The 23,420-nt window shown below is 35.1% G+C and overlaps 1 protein-coding gene across 15 annotated transcripts in view; it reads left to right on the top strand.

Annotated features, from left to right (window-relative positions):
- Positions 1-12,626, top strand: part of SUSD1 (sushi domain containing 1) — a 396,750-nt gene extending 384,124 nt beyond the window's left edge. For 12 of the 15 annotated variants that reach the window (XR_012472619.1, XM_074207538.1, XM_074207542.1 and 9 more), the window contains 2 exons: positions 9,027-9,080; positions 11,789-12,626. Coding sequence is in view for 13 of the 15 variants with exons in the window: in XM_074207538.1 (XP_074063639.1) it covers positions 9,027-9,036 (10 nt within the window). In the remaining 2 variants the exon portion in view is untranslated. The remainder of the gene's footprint in view (positions 1-9,026; positions 9,081-11,788) is intronic. The other 3 variants (XM_074207541.1, XM_074207539.1, XM_074207537.1) reach the window with 1 other exon arrangement.
- The last annotated feature ends 10,794 nt before the right edge of the window (positions 12,627-23,420 follow it).

Here is a 23,420-nt window from a genome sequence, read left to right as displayed (position 1 = left end):
AAGGGAAAAAACATAAACAAAAGCATAAGAGAAAGCAAGATCAGACAATAAGATATCAGTTTTTTTTTCTAAAATAAAGGGAATAATCCTTGGTCTTTGTTCAAACTCCACAGTTCTTTCTCTGGATACAGATGGTATTCTCCATTGCAGAGAGCCCAAAATTGTCCCTGATTGTTATACTAATGGAATGAGTGAGTCCATCAAGGTTGATCATCGCCCCCATGTTGCTGTTAGGGTGTACAGTGTTTTTCTGGTTCTGCTCATCTCATTCAACATCAGTTCATGCAAATCCCTCCAGGCTTCCCTGAATTCCCATCCCTCCTGGTTTCTAATAGAACAGTAGTGTTCTATGACATATATATACCACAGTTTGCTAAGCTATTCCCCAATTGAAGGACATTTACTTGATTTCCAATTCTTTGCCACCACAAACAGGGCTGCTATGAATATTTTTGAACAAGTGATGTTTTTAACCCTTTGTCATCATCTCTTCAGGGTATAGACCCAGTAGTGGATTGGATCAAAGGGTATGCACATTTTTTTGTTGTCCTTTGGGCATTCCAAATTTCTCTCCAGAAAAGTTGGATGAGTTCACAGCTCCACCAACAATGTAATATTGTCCCAGATTTCCCATAACCCTTCCAACAATGATCATTATCCTTTCTGGTCATATTGGCCAGTCTGAGAGGTGTGAGGTGGTACCTCAGAGAAGCTTTAATTTGCATTTCTCTAATAAGTAATGATTTGGAGCATTTTTTCATATGACTATGGATTGCTTTGATCTCATCTGTAAATTGCCTTGGTATATCCTTTGACCATTTATCAATTGGGGAATGGCTTGTTTTAAAAATATGACACAGTTCTCTGTATATTTTAGAAATGAGTCCTTTGTCAGACACATTAGTTGTAAATATTGTTTTCCAATTTACATTTCTTTTGCTCTTGGTTACAGTGGATTTGTCTGTGCACAAGCTTTATAATTCAATGTAATTAACTAGTTTGTTGTTAGTGATGTTCTCCTTTTCTTCCTTAGTCATAAACTGCTTCCCTTTACATACATCTTACAGGTAAACTAGTCCTTGATCTTCTAGTTGGCTTATAATATTGTTTTTTATGTCTAAATCCTGTATCTATTTGGATTTTATCTTGGTATAGGGTGTGAGGTGTTGGTTTAATCTAAGTTTCTTCTATAGTAATTTCCAATTTTCTCAGTAGTTTTTATCAAAGAGAGAATTTTTATCCCAATAGCTGGACTCTTTGGGTCTATCAAACAGCAGATTATTATAATCATTTCTGCTATTGCACCTAGTCTATTCCACTGGTCCACCACTCTATTTCTTAGCCAATATGAATCAGTTTTGATGACTGATGCTTTATAATATAAGTTTAGATATGGTAGGGCTAAGCCATCTTCTTTTGCACTTTTTTTCATTGAATCCCTGGAAATTCTTGACTTTTCATTTCTCCATATGAATTTTCTTTCAACTTTTTCTAACTCATTAAAGTAATTTTTTGGAATTTTGATTAGTAGGACACTAAACAGGTAGTTCAGTTTTGGTAGAATTGTCATTTTTATTATATTAGCTCAACCAATCCATGAGCAGTTGATGTTTGCCCAGTTATTTAAATCTGATTTTATTTGTGTGAGAAGTCTTTTGTAATTGTTTTCAAAAAGTTGCTGAATTTGCCTTGATAGGTATACTCCCAGGTATTTTATATTGTCTGAAGTTACTGAGATTGGGATTTCTCTTTCTAGCTCTTCTTGCTGTATCTTGCTAGTCATATATTGAAAAGTTGAGGATTTATGAGGGTTTATTTTATATCCTGCTACTTTGCTAAAATTGCCAATTGTTTCCAGCAGTTTGGGATTCTCTAGGTATACCATCATGTCATCTGCAAAGAGTGAGAGTTTTATCTCTTCTTTCTCAATTCTAATTCCTTCAATTTCTTTTTTTCTCTAATTGCTGAAACCAACATTTCTAATATGATACTGAATAGTAGTACTGATAATGGGCATCCTTGCTTCACCCCTGATCTTATTGGAAATGCCTCTTGCCTCTCCTCATTGAATATAATGCTTGTTGATGGTTTCAGATAGATATTGCTTATTGTTCTAAGGAATAGTCTGTTTATTCCTACACTCTCTAGTGTTTTTAGTAGGAATGGTTGCTGTATCTTGTCAAAAGATTTTTCAGTATCTATTGATATAATCATATAATTTCTGGTGGCATCAATTGATATAATCATATTATTTCTAATATAATTAATTATACTCACAGTTTTCCTAATATTGAACCAACCCTGCATTCCTGGGATAAATCCTACTTGGTCAAAATGTATTATCCTACTGATAACTTGTTGTAATCATTTTGCTATGATTTTATGTAAGATTTTTGTGTCTATATTAATCAGAGAGATAAGTCTATAATTTTCCTTCTCTGGTTTAACTCTTCCTGGTTTAGGTATCAGCACCATATTGGTGTCATAGAAAGAGTTAGGCAGAGTTCCTTCTTCCCCTGTTTTTCCAAAGAGTTTATATAGAATTAGAACCAGTTGTTCCTTAAATGTTTGGTAGAATTCACTTGTGAATCCATCAGGCAATGGAGATTTTTTTTAGGGCATTCAGTGATGGCTTGTTGAATTTCTTTTTCTGGAATAGGTTATTTAGGCATTTAATCTCTTCATTTAACCTGGGCAACTTATATTTTTTGTAAATATTCATCCATTTCACTTAGATTGTCAAATTTAGTGGCATAGAGTTGGGGAAAATAATTCTGAATTATTACTTTAATTTCCTCTGCATTGGTGATGAGTTTACCTTTTTCATTTATGATACTAGCAATTTATTTTTCTTCTTTTTTTAAATCAAATTGACCAGAGGTTTATCAATTTTATTGTTTTTCTCATAAAACCAACTTTTGGTTTTATTTATTAATTCAATAGTTTTTTTTGCTCTCAATTTTATAAATTTCTCCTTTAATTTTTAGAATTTTTAATTTGGTATTTAATTGGGGGATATTAATTTTTTCTTTTTCTAATTTTTTAGTTCCATATCTAGTTCTCTAATTTATTCATGTAAGCATTTAAAGATATAACATATCCCCTGACAGCCTCTTTGAGTGAATTTCATAGTTTGGGGTATGTTGTTTCATTTTTTGTCATTATCTAGGATAAAATAATTAATTCTTTCTATAATTTATTGTTTGATATACTCATTCTTTAAAATGAGGTTATTCAGTTTCTAATTAGTTTGGGGTCTGTATCTCCCTGGCCCAATATTCCATATGATTTTTTTTTTGCATTGTGATCTGAGAAAGATGTATTCACTATGTTTACCTTTTTGCAATTTATTATTAGATTTTTATGTCCTAGTACATGGTCAATTTTTGTATGAGTACCATGTACTGCAGAGAAAAAAGGTATATTCCTTTCTATCCCCATTCAATTTCCTCCATAAATCTATCATATCTAGGTTTTCTAATAATCTATTTACCTCCTTAGTTTCTTTCTTGTTTATTTTATGATTCAATTTATCTAAACCTGAGAGCAGGAGGTTGAGGTCTCCCACTAGTAGAATTTTGTTATCTATGGCTTCCTGTAGTTCTTTCAGCTTCTCCTCTAAGCATTTGGATGCTATGTCATTGGGTGCATACATATTCAGTATTGAAATCACTTTATTGTCTATGGTACCTTTTAGAAGGATATAGTTCCTTCCTTATCTCTTTTAATAATATCCATTTTTGCAGCTGTTTTGTCTGAGGTAAGAATTGCTTCCCCTGCTTTTTTTTCACTTCAGCTGAAGCAAAGTATATTTTGCTCCAACCTTTTACCTTTACTCTATATCTATCTCTCTTCTTCAAATGAATTTCTTGTAAGCAGCATATTGTAGGGCCCTGATTTTTAATCCACTCTGCTATTCACTCATGTTTTAAGGGAGAGTTCATCCCATTCACATTCAAAGTTATAACTACTAACTCTTTATTGCCTCCATGCTATCTTCCCTCTTTTTGTATTTCCCCCCTTTTCCCCTTTATCTGTATTCCCCAGTATTTTTTTCTGAATACCAACCCCTTCATTTTGTTTGTCCTCCTATATCCACCCCTCCCCTTTCCCCTTTCCCTTTTTACCTTCTGTTCCCCCTTTTCTCCCCTTCCCTGTCCTCATCCTTCTGTCCCATTTTCCCCTTTTAATACTTGAAAGGTAAGATGTTTTTTAAGTTATTTGAGTGTGTGTATAAGTTAACTTTAAGCCAAGTCTGATGAGAGGAAGATTCAGGTGTTTCTTATCTCCTATAGGTCTTTTGTACCTCTTAATGTAATTAAATTTACCACATTCAATCCCCTCCCTTCTCACATCTCCTTCCTGTCCCCCCTTTAAAAGAGGAAGTGTTTTTAAATCATTCTATCTGAGTCATAGAAAATCCTGAGTATCCATCACTTCTGACTAAGTATACTCTCTCTGATAGAGTTACAATTCTTAAGAGTTATAAGACTCTTTTTCTTGTTCTGGGATATAGCCAGTTTCATCTTATTGGATAGCAGTTTTTTTTCCCTTTACCCTCCCCCCCTTTTTTACCTTTTCATGTGTCTCTAGAACCTCCTCTTTGTTGTCCAAATTTTCTATTTAGCTCTGGGTTTTTCATCAGGAAATGTTGGAAGTCTTTTATTTCATTAAATGTCCATCTTTTTTCCCTGGAAGAGAAGGCTTGGCTTAGCTGGGTAGTGGATTCTTGGCTGCATTCCAAGCTCCCTTGCTCTTTGGAATATCTAGTTCCAGGCCCTTTGATGCCTTAATGTTGATGCATTCAGGTCCTGTGTAATCCTTACTGTGGTTCCTTGGTATCTAAATTGTTTCTTTCTGGCTGCTTGCAGAATTTTCTTTTATCTGATAATTCTGGAATTTGGTTACAACATTCCTTGGTGTTTTCGTTTTAGGATCTCTTTTCAGAGGATAGTGATGTATTCTTTCAATAACTATTTTGCTCTCTGGTTCCATGATATCAGGGCAGTTTTCCATCCTGTAATATTAAGTCTGTAAATAAATCCTGTAATATTAAGTCTAGGCTTTTTTTCTCTTCAGTGCTTTCGGGAAGACCAGTAATTCTCAGGTTGTCCCTCCTCAATCTATTCTCGAGGTCAGTGGTTTTGCTGATGAGGTATTTTACATTTTCTCCTATTTTTTGCATTTTTTGGTTTTGTTTAACAGACTCTTTCTGTCTCATGAAGTCATTAGTTTCCACAGACTCCATTCATTTTTTTAGAGAAGAGTTTTCTTCATTTACTTTTTGCAACTCCTTTTCCAATTGGTCAATTCTATATTTGAAAAAGCTTTCCATTTGACAAATTGAGGCTTTGAGAGAATTATTTTCTTTTTGCATTTGCCCAATTGAGGATTTGAGAGAATTATTCTCATTTTGTATTTGTCCAATTGTATTTTCCAGTGATTTGTTTTCTTGTTGCAAAATGTTAATCTTCTCTTGGGTTTCTTTTCCCAAATTTTCCAGTTGATTTTTAAGCTCCTTCCTTCTTTCTTCAAGGAAGTCTTTCTGTGCTGGAGACCAGATCATATTCTCCTCAGAGGTTCTAGGTCTCTCTGAGTTAGGGTATTTTCCTTCCAAGAATTTTTCTATGAACCCTCCTTTTACACTGGCCTTTCTTCATTTTACTAAGACCTTGTGTTGGGGACTGGCTGGTTCACAGAAGTTTGGTGTTGGGATCCCTAGAGGCTTTACTCATTGAGTGTAATACCTCCAGTTGGCCAATAGAGGGTGTTAGTTGCTTTCTGTAGAGTAGCTCTGACCTTGATTGAAGGCCCTCTCCCTTGGCCTGGAGGGAGTGATTGAAGCTATTAAATCCTTTTGTCTTTGATCAATAGTGGGCAATACCCTGGGGTGAGGTGATCACCCTCCCTATTGTCAGCTGAGGTGGTTCTGCTGCTCACACACCTGCGCCTGAGACAAAGGTAATCTGTAACTGTATTTTTCTGAGAAGAGACTTCAGCTCAAATGGAGGTGTGGACTCTGAATTCCTCTGGACCAGATGAGCCCAGGGATGGTGTCTGCAGCTCTGGGGCACAAGAACTCTCCTTCTAGCCCTGCCAGCAAGCTCCTGAGTGTCAGTGTCAACACCAATGCCTCTGCCCCCTAGTTGACCCAAGCCCCTGCATTCAACCAGGCTCTAGCCCCACTGCTGATCAGGCTAATCCCGGCTGATCCAGGCTCCCAGGCTCTCCCTGGTTCCATGCTCCCTGTCAGTGTCCACCCTCTGCACCTGGACTCATCCACAATTGTGGAAGAGAAATCCTGAGGTAGATGTTCTTTCTCCTGACTTTTTTTTCTGGGTTTTGTTGATAGGATTTCTGTTAAGCGATTTTTTTTTTTTCATATCACATATGGGGAAAGATCAGGAGATTTTAGAACTGTGCCTGTCTTCTCTCCGCCATTTTGGCCGGAAGTCTTGTCCTTCATTTTCAAAGAAGACCATGACTTCAGGGAGTTGATGCCATGACAAATCCACAAATTGGATTTGAATGAAGGGGATGCTAAGCTAAGTAATCAACCTCACTTACTCCTCTGGAGCCATCTGGGTGCAGTGGCCAGATATCAGTCAGGACAACTGGAGATGACCCTGGATGTGAGGACTAATGTGACTTTCCAAGGTCACATATCTAGTAAGTGTCAAGTGTCTGAGGCCAGTTTCAAACTTCTGTCCTCCTGAATCCAAGGCCAGTGCACCATCCATTGTGCCACCTAGCAGCCCAAAAGAAATAGTAAGTTACATATAATAGCCCTGCAGTTTCATATGCAATCATCTTTTTTTATTAAATTATATTGTGGAAATGCTTATTTTATTCCATAAGTTAAAAATGAAATAAATGTAAGAGGAAAAATAAATAAGGTCATGGCTATATTGTGACACTGTACTATAATTGCTGTTTATTATCATGACCAAGGACATCTAGAAGAAATTAATTGACATTTGTTGTACTTTGTTTAAAAAGCCAAAGTGATTTTTTTTAAATTTAAAATCAGTAAAATGGAAAAAAAATGATGTTCTGGCATTGAGAAGAGGAAGGGTTCTGTCATCTGGAAAATTCATTATAAGCCATACCTCAATTCTGAAACTGGAAAATTTATAACAAAATTAATAGAACTACATTAGCACATAAAAAAGAAACTTCCATTTATCCTCTCAACAACTCTAAGGCATTATTTATTATTAGTCCCATTTTATAGATGAGAAAGGTGAGTTAAACAAAGATTGTGCCTAGCCCAAGAAAAAAGTAATAGAAGGAAAATAAAGGAAACAAGTTAAATTTCAACCTTATAGTCACATTTGTAAAATGAAAAGTGGAATAAGTTGATTTCTAAGGTGTCATTCAGCTCTGAAACTCATAATTCTATGGTGACCAGCCCAGTGGTACCTCAGGGGAATTGTGATATGAGTAAAAATATGCTTACTAAGACAATCTTTCAGAATTTTGCAATGCTTTCCTCAATCCAGGACATCCTATTCCTGAACTACAGGAATTCTCCTATTTATAGGCATCTCCTTATTTCTATTCCCATAATTCCTGGAACAGTTTTGTCCTGTCTGTTATCCAGATATGGGCAGTTAGGTGGTGCAGCAGATATAGGGACTGACCTGAAAGTAAGAAGACTCATCTTCCTGACTACATATATGACTTCAGACACTTAGTAGCTGTTTGACCCTGGATAAGTCATTTGACTGCCTCAGTTTCCTTATATGTAAAAATGAACCAGAGAAGAAAATGGCAATCTACTATAGGATTTTTGCCAGGAAAACTCCCATATGGAGTCATGCTATTTTTCACTTTCTGTAATTTTTTTCTTTTTTTTTCCCCTTTGGGTATCTTCCTTTACAACATGACCAATATGGTAATATGTTTTGCATGATTGACATGTATACCTATATCAAATTTTTACTGTCTCGGAAAATGAGAAAGTGAGAGAAAAATTTGGGAACTCAAAATTTTTAAATGAATGTTAAAAATTGTCTTTAAATTTAACTGGGGGATAATAAAATGTTAAAATATTCTTTTTTTACTGGACTGTCATTATTAAGTATCATCTTCATTGTCATTTCTATCATTGTTATTTTCTAGGTCTAGCTTAATGATCCTATGACTTGAAACAATAAGTCTCTTCAGTAGAAGCGCTCCTATTAAATGTTAAAAACATTTTCCTTGTTAGAGGAAAGGCAGACTGAGTCAGACTTGGGTATGGGTACAATAGGTCTTGGTTAGCATGTTTTGTGGAAAAGATGGAGCTTCTGAATCAGAACTTTTCCCTTTACTATCTCCATAGTTTTGAGCAAGGAACTTAACATTTTTGAACCTCAGGTTCCTCATTTGGAAGTTATTGGACTATAGGACCTTTAATTCAGGATTTGCTAGTCAGTCTTACTGACTTGTGAGAACCAAATGTTAAATCATCAGTATGAGCATTTACACTTTGGGAATGAGCAAACTCACCAAATCTGGGCTTATTTTATTGTTTTGTTGATGGTCTAGACTTAAGAAAGTAATAGAGAAAATAATAATAATGCAGATTAAATCCAAAATTATGTCATGTGAGTTGTTTTTTTTTTCTTTGCTGAGCCTATTGTCAAACATTTACCAACATACCACTTTACTAAGTGACAGGAGTTAGGAAGATCTAAGTTCAAATTTACTAGTTATATGACTCTGGGAAAGACTTTATTTTCCTCAGTTTCCCCACAGTATTGTTTTTTAAAGATTAAATGAGATAATAATTGTAATGTTCTAGGGCAACTAGGTGGTGCAGTGAATAAAGCACCAGCCCTGGTGTCAGGAGTACCTCAGTTCAAATCCAGTCTCAGACTCTTAATAATTACCTAGCTATGTGGCCTTGGGCAAGGCACTTAACCCCATTTGCCTTGCAAAAACCTAAAAGGAAAATATAATAATTGTAATGTTCTAAGCATATTTCCTGGCACATAATAAACTCTGTATCATGTTAGCTATTGTTATTGTTGTTATTCTAGGTCTAGATGAACAATTCTATCACCTGAAACCACAAGTCTCTTTGAAGGAAGCAGGTATGAAAAATGTCCAGGATATTAAATATGACAAACACTTCCCCAGTTAGAGATGTCAAAAGGGAACAGCAAGACTAGGCCACAGAACATCTTTGTAAATCTTTTGCTAAACAAACTGAAGACTATTTCCTTTTGCAATAAAGGAGTTTCTTGTTCTAGCTGTACTTCCTTCCTTCCTCTTTAATTATGTTATTTTAAAGCATATCTTTTGGGCTAAATCTCAGGTTTGCTTTTTTTTCTCAAATTAATGATCATATCACAATAATTCAACATGATTTGAAAAACTTGGATTTCTCTTGATGGCCCAAACAGATTCTTCCAGAATACTATAGATAGCTTTCTCTCTAAAGAATTTGACATGAGAAATCAATATTTAGGACCTCAGTTCTAAATAATTAATGGAGTAGGGAAGTAAGAATATGGGTTCACATATTTGAATTGAAAGGAACTTTACAGGCAATACAGTCTACACTTCTTCATTTTATATATGAGGAAATTGAGTCCTAAGGAAATTAGGTGACTTTCCCAAGATCATACACTGAGAAGTGGTAGTGATAATAATAATAACAATACTAGCTAAGCAGTATTTTAAGGTTTGCAAAAGCATTTTAAAATGTTGTTTCCTTTGATCCTCATAACAACTTTATAAGCTAAGTGCCATTATTAAATATATTTTACAGTTAAAGAAGCTGAGGTAAACTGAACTTTGGCAATTTACCCAGGATTACACAGTTTAATATCAGTGGTAGAATTTGAATTCAGGTCTTACTGACTCCATATCCAGACCCCTTCCATTTCACTACCTGCTTCGTAAATTTCAGAGGTAGAATTTGAATACAGATCCTCAAACTCAATTAATGCTAGAACTCTTATTTTACAATACCATGTTGACTCCCTTGCTTTTACTTAAAATCAGAAGCCCTATATTTTCATGCTTGAATCCATTTACTTGACTGTAACCTCTAGTAGGGAAGGAACCATGTTTTACCTATCTCTGGCTTCTTGTAGGCATTTAATAAATTATTATTTTGTTGATTACATTGTGAACACCTTGAAAGTAGGAACTGATTTTTCTTTCTTTTTATCCTGCATAGGGTCTGGCACAGAGTAGGAGCTTAATAAATATTTGTTGACTTGAATCATGTCAACAGTACCTAATAGTGTTGCATGCTACTGAGATACTGCAAATATTCAGACAGTTGTTCATCCAAATATTCATTCAATTGTTTCATTCATGCCCTATGCTAGATAAGAATGTAAATACAAAAAGACAAGCCAGTTGTTGCTCAAAAGAGATTACATTCTAATGGGAGAAGACAACACATAAAGGAAGCAGAAAAGGGGAGGAAAGGGAAAATACTTGGTGAAGGAGCATGATAAAGAAGTTCAGAGGAATACAGCTAGGTGAAGGGAAAATGGTACAATGGGAAAAATGCTGGGTTTGCTGTAAGAGAACTTGAAATTAAATCTCAGCTTTGCTACTTGTAACCTATGTCGCTTCACCTCTCCAGTGGATTGAATTAGAGGACTCCCTGAGGCATCTTCAATTTCTAATTCTATGATTTCATGAACATTAATGATTACTTTTTGAGTCCAATCATTCAGCCAGTTCTGAACCTATCTATCCTATTGCCTAACCTACCTTTCTGTATTTTTGCCACAAGGAAAGCATGAGTGAATTTGTTAAATATTTTTGTTGAAATCTAGGTAAAAGGTATTGTCCTCCCTGATCTATAAGTCTTTCCCTACTAAAAAGGGAAATGGAGTTATTCTGACATGACCTCTTCTTGTTGGTTCTCTGATATTTCTACTGCCTTTTTTCAATTATTCAGTCTTCAGTATTTTATATGTCCAAAACTTGAATAGAAGGGAAAACTTTTTATAGATTGTGTCTTTAATTGGACCATCCTTTGTATCACTATCATGTAACCATTACCAAACTAGCCCCTGACTCTATCTCCAACTTTTTTGTACCAGGTCAAAAATTTATGACTTTTTAAATTTTCTTCTTGGCAGTTCAAAAATTATGAAAATTCACCATTTTATTCCATTTTATCTTTCTCTGTCAATTTGTTTTATCTATCATTACTTGAGTCTCTATATGCTCATAAAGTATTAAAACTACCCCTTCTCTCCTCAATTTCTGAATGGCAGAAATTAGTAGAGTCCTGACTCTAGCTGATGTCCAACAATCAGTACTTCCAAGTGGTGAATTATTAGTAAGCTTCAGGTGCTCCTATTCTGGGTCACATTCTGCTACCAGCCTACCTAACACAAATCAAAATGCCTTCACTTTTTCAGATGTCTTTTCTTCTTCCTTTCCCCTTGAAGCACTTTTATTTTTTCAAGGAATATTTCATTCTTAAACCCTAAAGCATCCACAGAGAAGTATGATATCCTCCCAGGGTACCAGAAAATGGAAGTACTTACTGGTTTTCTCTGATGTGACTACTTGAGATTTCAGAAAAGAAAAGGAAAATGAGCCAAGACTATTAGTTTTATATATTACATAAGCTGTCCATTAGCTTTCTCTGCAAAAGGCTGAATTCTAATTTGAACACAGTGAGCTATGTTTCAGTAACTCGGAACATCCATATGCCCTTTGACTTAGTTCCTGGGAGTCAGAGAAATACAATTTTGGTAAGGACTTGACAGGGCAATGAGTATAGTCATCTAGGTTAATAGACTTTTCCCTTTTTCTTTCCCAGAAAGTCAGCCAGCTTTGGGGATCAGGAATCTCTTCTGAAGATCACACATAACCTACCACAAGTTCATCCTGAAAGTGAAGCAGGTTGAAAATGACAAGCAGAACTTGACCAAAATGAATCTGTACCATTGAAGAGTGGTGATCAAGGAAGGAAATTCTTGGGCACAATTCTATGAAAAAGTAAAACTATCTAAGACAACTTTAGACAGGGATAGATGGACATTGGCTCATTGAGGGAGAGCAACAGCACACATCTGAGGAATGGGAACAGATGTTAAAAGACAAATTTAGTCCAATTTACTGTTCTGGTTGCTATCAATTTGAGAGGAAAGCGACATCGATCAAATGATATTCTAGGAAGTGATGAATGTTATTGGTAAGACAAGTTATTTGGCAGAAAGTTGGAAGGAGGATTAATAGAATAAGGATATGAGACTAATGATTTTATTTCTACAGAATGAGTTCATCCTCTACTCAATTATGAAATTAGTCTTCTTAAAGGGAAGATCTGATCACATCAGCCCTCCTATTCAATAAATTCCAGTGAGCCTCTGTTACTTCTAAGATTAAAAATAAATGTGACCTTAACAGTCTTATCTCCATGTTCTTTTTGATCTGGGGGCATTGATCTCCTCACTGTTCTGCATGCAAGACAATTACACCTTCTGCAAGAAATCTTTCTTGATTTCCTTAATGCTAGTGCCTTTCCTTTGTGTTAATTTACAATTCATACTATTTATTTGCATTTACACAGTTGCTTGCATATTATTTTCCCCATTAGACTACATACTTCTTGAGAGCAGGAACTGTTTTTACTCCCTTGTTTTTAATAAAATGACTGGCACATAATAGGTTCCTTTGTTTCTTTTTTTTTTTTTTTAGATTTTTTCAAGGCAATGGGGTTAGGTGGTTAGGTAATTATTAAGTATCTGAGGTGGGATTTGAACTCAGATACTCCTGACTCCAAGGCTGGTACTCTATCCACTGCACCACCTAGCCGCCCCCAGTTCCTTTGTTTCTTGATGATGAAACTCCCTCTCCTAAGGTAGATCAGATCTTCTTTCTCTCTGACTCTCTTTTTTTCTCATGAAAAAATTAAAAAGTTAAATGACTTGCCTGCGTTCACAAGGAAATTTTATGTCAGAGTTGAGACTCACGATCACTATCTGCTATACCACACTACCTCAATCAGGAAATGATGCCAAGAAATGGTCTCAATCAGCTGAAAGAGCATCTCAGTAGTATTTGGGACAAATTATGGCATGAGGAGTTGCAACCTCCTCTCAAGGAAACAGAGTTCCACATTTTTCCTATTTCTAGAGACTCTGAAAGTATTTCAGGAAACCTAAAAACTTTACTTCTGAGGCATGAATGGAAAGAACATAGAAAAGAATAGTTGAAGGCAGAAAACCTGAATTCAAATTCCAGTTCTAATATTTACTCATTGTGTGACCTAACACAGGCCATTTCACTTTTCTGAGACTCAGCTCAACTTTTTCATCTGTCAAATAAAACTAGCAATACTTTCACAACTCATCAAGTTGTAAGGATTAAATAAGAAAATGACCTGCAAGAAAAGACAAATTTGTACAATTGTAAATTTATAAAATATATGAAATTTTTATAAAAACCATAACTTGGATGGGGTAATGAGGCTTGGCCCCATGATGTAAAAATTTAGAGGATTTATTTAGACACACTTGCAATTTTTCAACAGTGTCCAGAATAATTAGTTAAAATAGGAAACATTCAGAGATCAGACTTCCTGCCTCACCCCTCCTTCCTACTTAAGCTTTCACCTTGTGAGCTTCCCAGTTCTATCCTATCCAATTCTTCAACCAATCAGACAACCAAAAAAACATTTATTTGGTGCCAATTATGGGCTAGGTGCCAGGGGTAGAAAAACATGAAAGTTTCTACCCTCAAAGAGTTTGTGTCCCATTGGGAATGACAATATTTATAAATATAGCTACATAGTACAAAATATTTGAGAGTAGGAAATAGTGTACACTTGAAGTGGTTACAGAGTTGAGATGAGAAAGAAGGAAAGTGAAACTCAAACAGGGTAATGACCAGAGCAACTACTGATTGAAATTGAAGACAGAGTTAGAAGGACTAAGTCACAAGGGAGAAATTGCATTTTAGGATATTATGATAGAATAAATTTCAGTATTCTTGATCAAGGAAGTGGGATAGTAAAAGAAGTCAAGATCAAAGGCTGAGGAGGATGGAGGAGGAAGTGATAAGAGTTTAGTAGATTGAGGAACTGAAAGATTAGGGTTTTGAGGAGAACACTCTTGAGTATCTAATATAAAGTGGGGCTAGAAAAGAAGAATGACCTTTGAGAACCAAGAGAGAATGACCTGGGAATTAGTAAATAATATCCACTAGGATGTGGATTGGATGATAAAAGAGAATAAATTGAACTTCAAAGGAAGAGAAATTGTTGAGTGATAGTGGGGAATTAGGGAGTGGGAAGAGGACAGTCTGGAAATCATGATGGGGCATACTAACTCCATTCTCTCTACATGGGGTACAATGTACTAGGTTTCCTTCACAACTGAATTCATCTTAGAAAATTGACCTGAGCTCCCATTTCCTACCTGAGTATGTTTCCTGCCCCTTGCCCAAGGCACAAAAAATTTTAGTTAAATTGCTATGAGTGCTCCCTAGTTTTAATTGCTCTTGATCTTAATCATCATTCTTAGGATTTATAATCCAAAGCGGGAAGTTCTCTCCCAGAATTACTAGGTAGGATTCACACAATTCACCATGAGACAACTTCTTTGATAGGTTGTAGTCTCATAGGGGAGATCTTAAGGTGAAGTAATTTGGAAATAAAAGCAACTTTGAGATATGATCCTTCATTTCATCTGTCCTTCAGCCCATGTTTCATCTTCCAATCAGATGCCAAAGAGATTTTTCTGAAATATGTTTGACCTTGTCATTTTCCTGCTCAATGAACCTCAATGACTTCCTACTGCCCCCCTTAGTTTTGCATTTGTCTTCATGATGTTTCAATTTTCTTATGTTTTCCTCCCTTCTATGATCTACCTCTCCTGACCCATTTGTTGTTCCTTTAACATGACACTTAAAGTCACCTTGCCAAACCTTTACTCTTTTTCCCATGTTTGCTCTTAGTTTTCCTATCTTTTTTGAACTCTTACCTTATTCAGGAGTTCTTTTTCAGGCCTATCACCTACTAATACCTTTCCAAAATTACTTTCATATGCTCCCTAGCTACCTAGTTATTATCATGTTGTCTTTGCCATTAAGTTAAGGACAAGGATTGATTTTGCCTTTCTTTGTGGTTCTATCCCTCCCTTCAGAAAGGGAGAGTGGGAAGGGCCCAAAGATGAGAACCTTCAAATTAGTACCTGAGAGCAGAAAATTCAAGTCATTTGCCTCCAGTCTCAACTGGTAGAATATCAAAATCTATGTTCTGAGGGTCCATAAATGCTATTGGACACTAATCTGAGTCTCAATTCTTGCTACACTCCACACACACTGATAGTAAGATGTGGAAACCTTTTATTTTTTGAAATTAATCAGATAGAAGACTGCAAGGATTAAATTGCATTCTCTGGTGAAAAGTGTAATCTAAATATAAAATATGATCCCTTTATTGGCTGCCCTATTCCACAGGAAAATAGGTCTGGCTCCTGGTGATAATATTTTATAATCATTTGTTCATTTTATTGGCAGGCCTGATAATCTTGTGGTTCTATTTTTCCAATTGCATTATAACCATTCTTGTTTTTTAAATAAACATGTTTTTCATTTTTAATAGCTGGTTTGTATTTGGTTCATACATGTGGGGTATGAGTAAAGGAAGTAAAATCAACATGTCAGAGATGGTCAGAAGACAGAGAATGAGAAAGAGACAGACAGATAGAGACACACAAACACACACAGAAAATGGTTTATATGTTGTGTTTAAAACAATTGGAAATTTGGATAATTTTAAATTGCTTCTTGGCAGACAGTATAAACAGCATTCCAGTCATTTAGAGTGCTTGAGAGAACAGACTCTTTGCTCCCTTGGAAACTGCTAAACAATGTCTCCTTTATCTGTCTTTTTAATTAGGTTCCTCATTTTCATCTCCATTTTCAAAAACAAGCTGCTCTGTAATTTGCTGTCCTAGGTTTTCTGCTTATTTACCAGCGATTCCCTTCAGCAGTACTTTTGGAGGATTCTGATTTGTGCAGGTGTTGGGAGCCCAAGGAGTGATGTGGACCATGAAAATTTATCTGCTCAGAGTGTAAATAGCACTTTCTTGATAGTGAAATTCTGTTATATCAGTTTACCCATATGGGGCCTGGTTTGGTGTGACTGAGGCTATCCCTCATTTTCTTCTGGACCATAACTGGTTCTTGACAAGTTTGTTAACCTTCAGAGGACTGCGCATTGTTCTGCTTGTTCTGTGTTTTGTCAAAGATAGCAAAAGTCTTATCCTCCTCTTCCTTGTCATATCACTGCTCTCTTCTAGGCAACAGAAAGAAAGAGAAGACTCTGTTTTCTCACAGAAAAGTTAGGTGGTTTTGGTAAAGTTCCTAGGATCACAAGTTTTAGGATCAGAAGGGAGCTTAGAGACCTTTTAATTCAACCACTTCATTTTACAGATGAGCAAATTGAGACCCAAAGAGACTGTGACTGGCAAAGAGATATAGAAATTACAGGCAGAACAGATTTTCTGACTCCCACTCCAAGCAAGACTGTTCCACTGTATCTCAGTCTCCAGTGACAGTGTTATCTATCAATCTAATTTGAACTTCATTAAGAATTATGTTTCAAGGGGTGGCTAGGTGCCACAGTGGATAGAGCACCAGCCCTGGAGTTCAAATCCAGCCTCAGACAATTACCTAATTACCTAACTGTGTGGCCTTGGGCAAGCCACTTAACCCCACCTGCCTTGCCAAAAAAAAAAAGAATTATGTTTTGAGGGTGGAAATATTTCAACTGAAGAGTGATGAAGAAGAAATCTTTTCAAATTTTCCATAGAAAAGAATAAAGCCAGAAGATCAAATTTTCTTAAGAAATACCACTATGTGAATAAGGGAAAAACACATTACCTAGTATGTTACAAAGTTATGACCCATGTGCCAGGCACTATACTAGAATTCAAATAGGAAGAATGAAATAATCCAACCTTACAAGGCACTCTCAAATTTTTACAAATAAAATATTTTTTAAGATTTTAGAAAAAAAAAGTAGGCAGCCATCATCCTCCACATCCCACATACCATTCATGCCTCAATGGAATGAACCTATTTATGTGAAACAAAAATGGCTTCTTATTGCTGATAGGAAAAATCTTTGAAAGCTTATATCCCATTGAAACACAACCTACTCAAGGCAATAAAAAGGCAAAGTTGACTTCCAGGGCTAAGATAGCAGAGTGAGAAAGGAACCCTCAGGAGTCCTCCCAAATTCCCCTCTAAATCACTAGAAGATGGCCTCAGAATTGGTCTAGGAACAGGGAAACAGCTGGGGAAAGTCTGTGTCACTGGGAGGGGAGTGAAATTCAAGAGCAGCAGCAGCAGCTGCTTCACAGGGGTCTACAGCAGGCTTTAAACCAGGGACAGTCCACCAGCGAGACCCCATTCCCTGCAAGTCAGTAACTGGCAGGCAAGTGAGCAGTACAGTAATGCCCCACTCCCAGCATAAGCCATAAGTGAAACCTTGAACCCATAGCTGACCATTAGTGAAATCTTGCCCAGGTGCTGACCAATACAGAGACCCTCCCCCCCCAGGGGGCCTACCAGCAGAGAGACCCTGTTTTCATAGCAATCCAGCAGCAGGGCTCCCACCCCTCAGGTAGACCAGTTACAAGATGCCTCCAGATGCAGCCACCAGAAAGATCCTGTTATTAGAGTAATCTTACAGCAAGGTCACACCCCTGGAGCAGTCCAGCAGCTAAACCCCATGCCCAGGGAGGCCAACCGGCAGATCTCTCCCCCTGATGACCCTCCCCCAGAACAAGCCAGAAAGGAAGCCTATACTCCAGAGGAAGCAAGCAACTAATCCCTGGGACCCAGTGAAAGCCCTCAGTAAGATCTAGATCCCCAGACAAAAACCTTGGAACAGTGCAGGACCACAGCCAACTCTCACATAAAAACACAAAAATCACACAAAAAAAGCAAATTAGAGTAGTGGAAAAATTAATGGAAAAAATTTTTGAGAGTATTATAAAAAAAAAGAGTCAATAGTATGGGGGAAAATATACAAAAATTTAGTGAGGAAAAGAACTCCCTAAAAAGTAGAATTGGTCAAATAGAAAAGGAAGTACAAAAGCTCACTGAAAAAAAAATTCCTTAAAAATTAAAATTGAACAAGTGGAAGCTAATGACTATGAGATATCAAGATATGATAAAACAAATGAAAATAGTAAAAAAAAAAAATAGAAGAAAATGTGAAATTTCTCACTGGAAAGACAACTAACCCAGAAAATAGATCCAGGATAAATAATATAAGAATTATTAAACTACTTGAAAGTTATTATTTTTTAAAAAGCCTCTTTCTAGAAATTATCAAATAAAACTACCCTGTTATATTAGAACAAGAGAGAAAAATAGAAAATGAAAGAGATCCTAAAATAACTCCCCAGAGCATTGTTGTCAAATTTCAGAGTTCACAGATCAAGAAGAAAGTATTGCAAGCATTCAAAAGAAAACAATTCAAATATTATAGAGCTACTGACTGTTACTTCCACATTAAAAAAACCAGAGCTCTTGGAAGAGGATTCACCAAATGGCAAAAGAGTTAGAATTTCAACCAAGAATTACCTAATCAGGAAAATTGAATATACTTTTTTAGGGGGGAAATTGATATTTAATGAAATAGGGAACTTTAAAATATTTCTAAGTAAAAGATCAGAGTTGAATAAAAAATTTGATCTCCAAATACAAAACTTAAGGGAAATATAAAAAGGTTAAAATAAAAAGAAATGAGAAAAGAAATTCATTAAGGTTAAATAGTTAATATTTCCATATGGCAAAATAATATTTGTACCTCTTAACCATTTTATTACTATAAGAGTCACTAGAAGAAGTATATGTAGATAGAGGGTGTGGATATATGGTGACTTGATGGGATGATATTCCCCAAAAAACAAAATAAAGGAATGAGAAAGAAAATTAATTTCTCTAGAAGAGAAAGGAGGAGGAAAGAAGGAGGTACAAATAATCCCACATAAAAGAGATATGAAAGAGCTATTAAAATAGAGGAAAGATGGGGGACATCATGGACAAATCTCACTCTCATCACAATTGACTCAAAGAGGTATACATACACTACATACATATATATACACTCAGTTGGATATAGAAATCTATCTTACCCTATATGGAAGGGCAACTAGGTGGTGCAGTGGATAGAGCCTTAGAGTCAGGAGGATGGGAGTTCTAATCCAGTCTCAGACTCTTGATAATTTACTAGCTGTGTGACCTTGGGAAAGTCATTTAACCCTGATTGTGTAGCATCCAGGGCCACCTCCAGTTGTCCTGATCTGGCCCCTGGATTCAGATGGTTCTGGAGAGAAAGTGAGGCTGGTACCTTAGCACAGCACCCCCTCACTCAAATCCAATTCACATGCTTGTCATGACATCACCTCGTGACATCATGATCTTCTTTGAGAACAATGATAATCAAACATCATCACCCGATAAGGAAATAAAATGGAAAGAGATAAGGGGCTGATAAAATGATGGGTATATTAGAGAAAACAGAGAGCCAGAAGTAAAATACTTGTAAGGAAGGAAAGGCTGGGATGTAAGAGAAAGAGGGATGATGAACAAGCAAAAAAAAAGTAGCATAGAGGTAAATTTACAGTTATCATAATTATAAATTTGAATGGGATAAATTCACCTATAAAATGGAAGTGGATAGTAGAATAGCTTAAAAACCAAAATCCTACAATATGTTGTTTAAGAGAAACACATTTGAAGCAGAGAAATACGTAGAAGATAAAAGGAAGTGGCTGAAGCAGAATCTATTATGCTTCAGCTGAAGCAAAGAAAGCAGGAATAGTAATAATTATGTTCTCAGACAGAGCAAAAGCAAAGATAAATCTAATTAGAAAAGATAAAGAAGGAAAGCATATCTTGCTAAAAGAATGAATTCATATCAATTCTAAAGATAGATGCACCTAATGGTATAGAATCTAAATTTTTGAAGAAGTTGAGCAAATTACAGGAGAAAATAGATAATAAAACTATTCTAATGAGAGAATCTCTACTTTTCCCTCTCACAATATAACCAAAAAATAAGAAAGAAATTAAGGAGGTGAATAAAATTCTGAAATGGGAATAGCAGTATATGGGACCAGCACAAAAACTGACCATATATTAAGACATTAAAACCTCAGAAACAAATGAAGAAAAACAGAAATAGTAAATGCATCTTTTTCAGATCACAATGCCATAAAAATTACATTCAATGATGTTCAATGGAAAGAGAAATTAAAAATAATTAGAAATTGAACAATATAGTCCTAAAAACAAATAAGTCAAAGGACAAATCTTATTTGAAATAACTGATAACTTCATTAAAGAATGTGACAACAATGAGACAACATACCAAAATTTATAGAATGCAGCAAAAGTGGTACTTTGGTGGAAATTTTATATCTCTAATTGTTTATATCAATAAAATAGAGAGAAAGATCAATGAATTGGGCATGCAACTAAGAAAACTCAAAAAATAATGAATTAATAATCCCCGATTAAACATCAAATTGGAAATCCTGAAAAATCAAAGGAGAGATTAACATAATTGAAAGTAGCAAAGCCATTGAACTAATAAATAGAATTGAAAGCTGGTTTTATTAAAAAAACTCAATAAAATATATAAGCCATTAATCAATTTGATTTTAAAAAAACTAAAAAAAGTCAAAATTATTGGTGTCAAAAAATGAAAGGGATTTAAGTTCACCGCCAATGAAGAGTAAATTAAAGCAATCCATCAGACCTATTTTATCCAATTATATGCCAATATATTTGACAATTTAAATGAAATGATTGAATATTTCCTAGATTAACAGAAGAAATAAAAATACTTATATTAACCAATCTTAGAGAAATTTATCAAGCTATCAATGAGCTGTCTCAGAAAAAAATCCCTAGGACTAGATGAGTTCACAAGTACATTCTGCCAAACATTCTGAACAATGAATCCCAATTCTGTAAAAATTATTTTGAAAAATTGGTGAAGAATTTTATTAAATTACTTGTATGACACAAAGATGTTTCTGATACCCAAACCAGGAAGTCAAAACAGAAAGAAAATTATAGACCAATTTCCTTAATGAATATTGATACAAAAATTTTAAATAAAATATTAACAAAGAGATTATAGCAATATATCATCCATACACATGATCAGATATGATTTATTCCAGGAATGAAAGGCTAATTCAATATTAGGAAAATTATCAGCATAATTGAGCATTTTAATAACAAAACCAACAGAAATTATGATTGTCTGAATGGATGCATAAATAGCGTTTGGCAAAATACAGCACCTATTCTATATGTTACCAACAAAGTCCAACAGCAGAAGAAAGAAATTTCATTTAAAGCAACTAGAGGCAGCTAGGTGGTGCAGTGGATAGAGCACCAGCCCTGGAGTCAGGAGGACCTGAGTTCAAATTTGACCTCAGATACTTGGACAAGTCACTTAACCCCATTGCCTTGCCAACCCCCCCAAATAAGTAAAATAAAATAATTGTAGACACTAAAAATAATTGGAGAGTCTACATGCCAAGACAAACACAGGAATTATATAGTTATAAAACATTTTTCATGTAAAAGTTAGATCTAAACAATTGGGAAAAATATTAATTGCTCATGGATAGAACAAGTCTATGACAATTTTACCTAATCTATTTTTTAGTGCCATACCAGATCAAACTATTAAAAATTATTTTATAGAACTAAAAAAATAATAACAAAATTCACCTGGAAGAACAAAAGTTCAAAAGATATCAAGGGAATCAATGAAAATTATGAAAGAAGGTGGTCTAGTTGTATCAGATCTCAAACTTTATTATAAAGCAGTAATTAATCAAAACAATCTAGTACTGGCTAAAAATAGAGTGATGAATCAGTGAAATAGATTACCTATAAATTGCATTATAATAAATGACTATAGCATTCTAGTATATGATAAACCTAAAGACCCAAGCTTTTGCAACAAAAACTCAATATTTGATAAAGACAGCTTAAAAAAAAGGTAAACAGCCATTTCTCTCCACATTCCCTGTACCAACCACAGTTCAATTTATATGTTGCTTATATGTGTCAGTCACTTTGCTAAGCACCCTACAATGATCTCTTTTAATTCCCACAAAATTACTTTCAGGTAAGTGTTACTATTATTTCCATTTTGTAGTTGAGAAAATTGATATAAACAGATTAAATAACTTGCCCAGAGTCAAACAGTTAGCAAATGTCTGAGGTTGAAATTGAACTCAAGTCTTCCTAAGTCCTTTGAAAGGCAGTCTGGAAATAATTAAAAAGGAGGATGATATTGAAAAGGAAATAGTTGCAAACAAAACAACTTTCTGTTGAAAGGGGAATTAAAAGAGAAAAATGAAAAGTACTAGAATATAAGGGGGGGAAGGTTTCCATCATTTAGGGAAGGAGTGAACAAATTATAGAAAATGAATGTAATAGAATATTATTGGGACATAAGAAATGACAAAGCAGACAATTTCAGAGAGTCCTTTGTGAAACAGGAGAAATATTATACAGAGACAACAACATTGTAAAGAAAAACAACTTTGAAGGACTATAAGCAATGTAATGACAAATCATTTCTCCAGAGGACTGATGATAAAGAATGTTATTGATTCTCTGACAGAGGTGATAGGCTCAATCTGAAGAAAGGGACATAGTCCTAGACATGGCCCCTGTATGCATCTGTTTGTTTTTTTTTTTTTTTTGATTGACTATGTTTATTTGTTTTAGGCTTTTTTGTTTCTTTGTTCTTGGTTCTGCTTTTCTTGCTTTTTAATGGTAGGGGATTAGAGGGAGCAAAGTATCATCTCCAAAGAGAACTATTGCAACATTTTTTTATATGCACAAAGGAGAAAAAAAGGACACTGAGAAGGAAGCAAGACAAAAGGGATAATTTTCAAAGTAATGGGCCAAGTTTATTGTATATTTTTAAAAACCCATAAGTAGTAAGAAAAGATGATTCACAGTTTCATATACAATCCTTTTATTCCCCTTTCTGCTCTGTATATAGAAATGCCTTTTTTTTTTTGGTGTTTCAATGCAAAATAAAAGTCAAGCCTTTTCAGAAACTAGAAAAAGATAGGAGAGAAAAGGGAATATTATCTGAGGGAGTTGAAGTACCTGAAGGGAAAGGAACTTCAAGAAAGATGACCTTTATTTTTCTTGGTAAAATATGAAATATTAAAAGGGAGTGAAAGATGTTGGCTTGAGGAAAGAAAAAAAAGTTTGGAAGTTCATTCATTCTGTTAAGAATACAACAAGAGTCAATCAGGAAAGAATAAAAGAATCAGTAAAGAAGATCTCATTGAGGTAATTATGAGAACAATTTTGTGGCTAGTTCAGCTGGCAAAATTTTGTGACCTCCCCTGGAAATGTAGTAAACTGAAGCAGAGAAG

The sequence above is a fragment of the Macrotis lagotis genome, chromosome X, assembly GCF_037893015.1.
Source record: "Macrotis lagotis isolate mMagLag1 chromosome X, bilby.v1.9.chrom.fasta, whole genome shotgun sequence".
Classification (NCBI taxonomy): domain Eukaryota; kingdom Metazoa; phylum Chordata; class Mammalia; order Peramelemorphia; family Peramelidae; genus Macrotis; species Macrotis lagotis.
The sequence above is the reverse complement of the archived record's forward strand: the minus strand, read 5'-3'. Positions and strand labels throughout refer to the sequence as shown.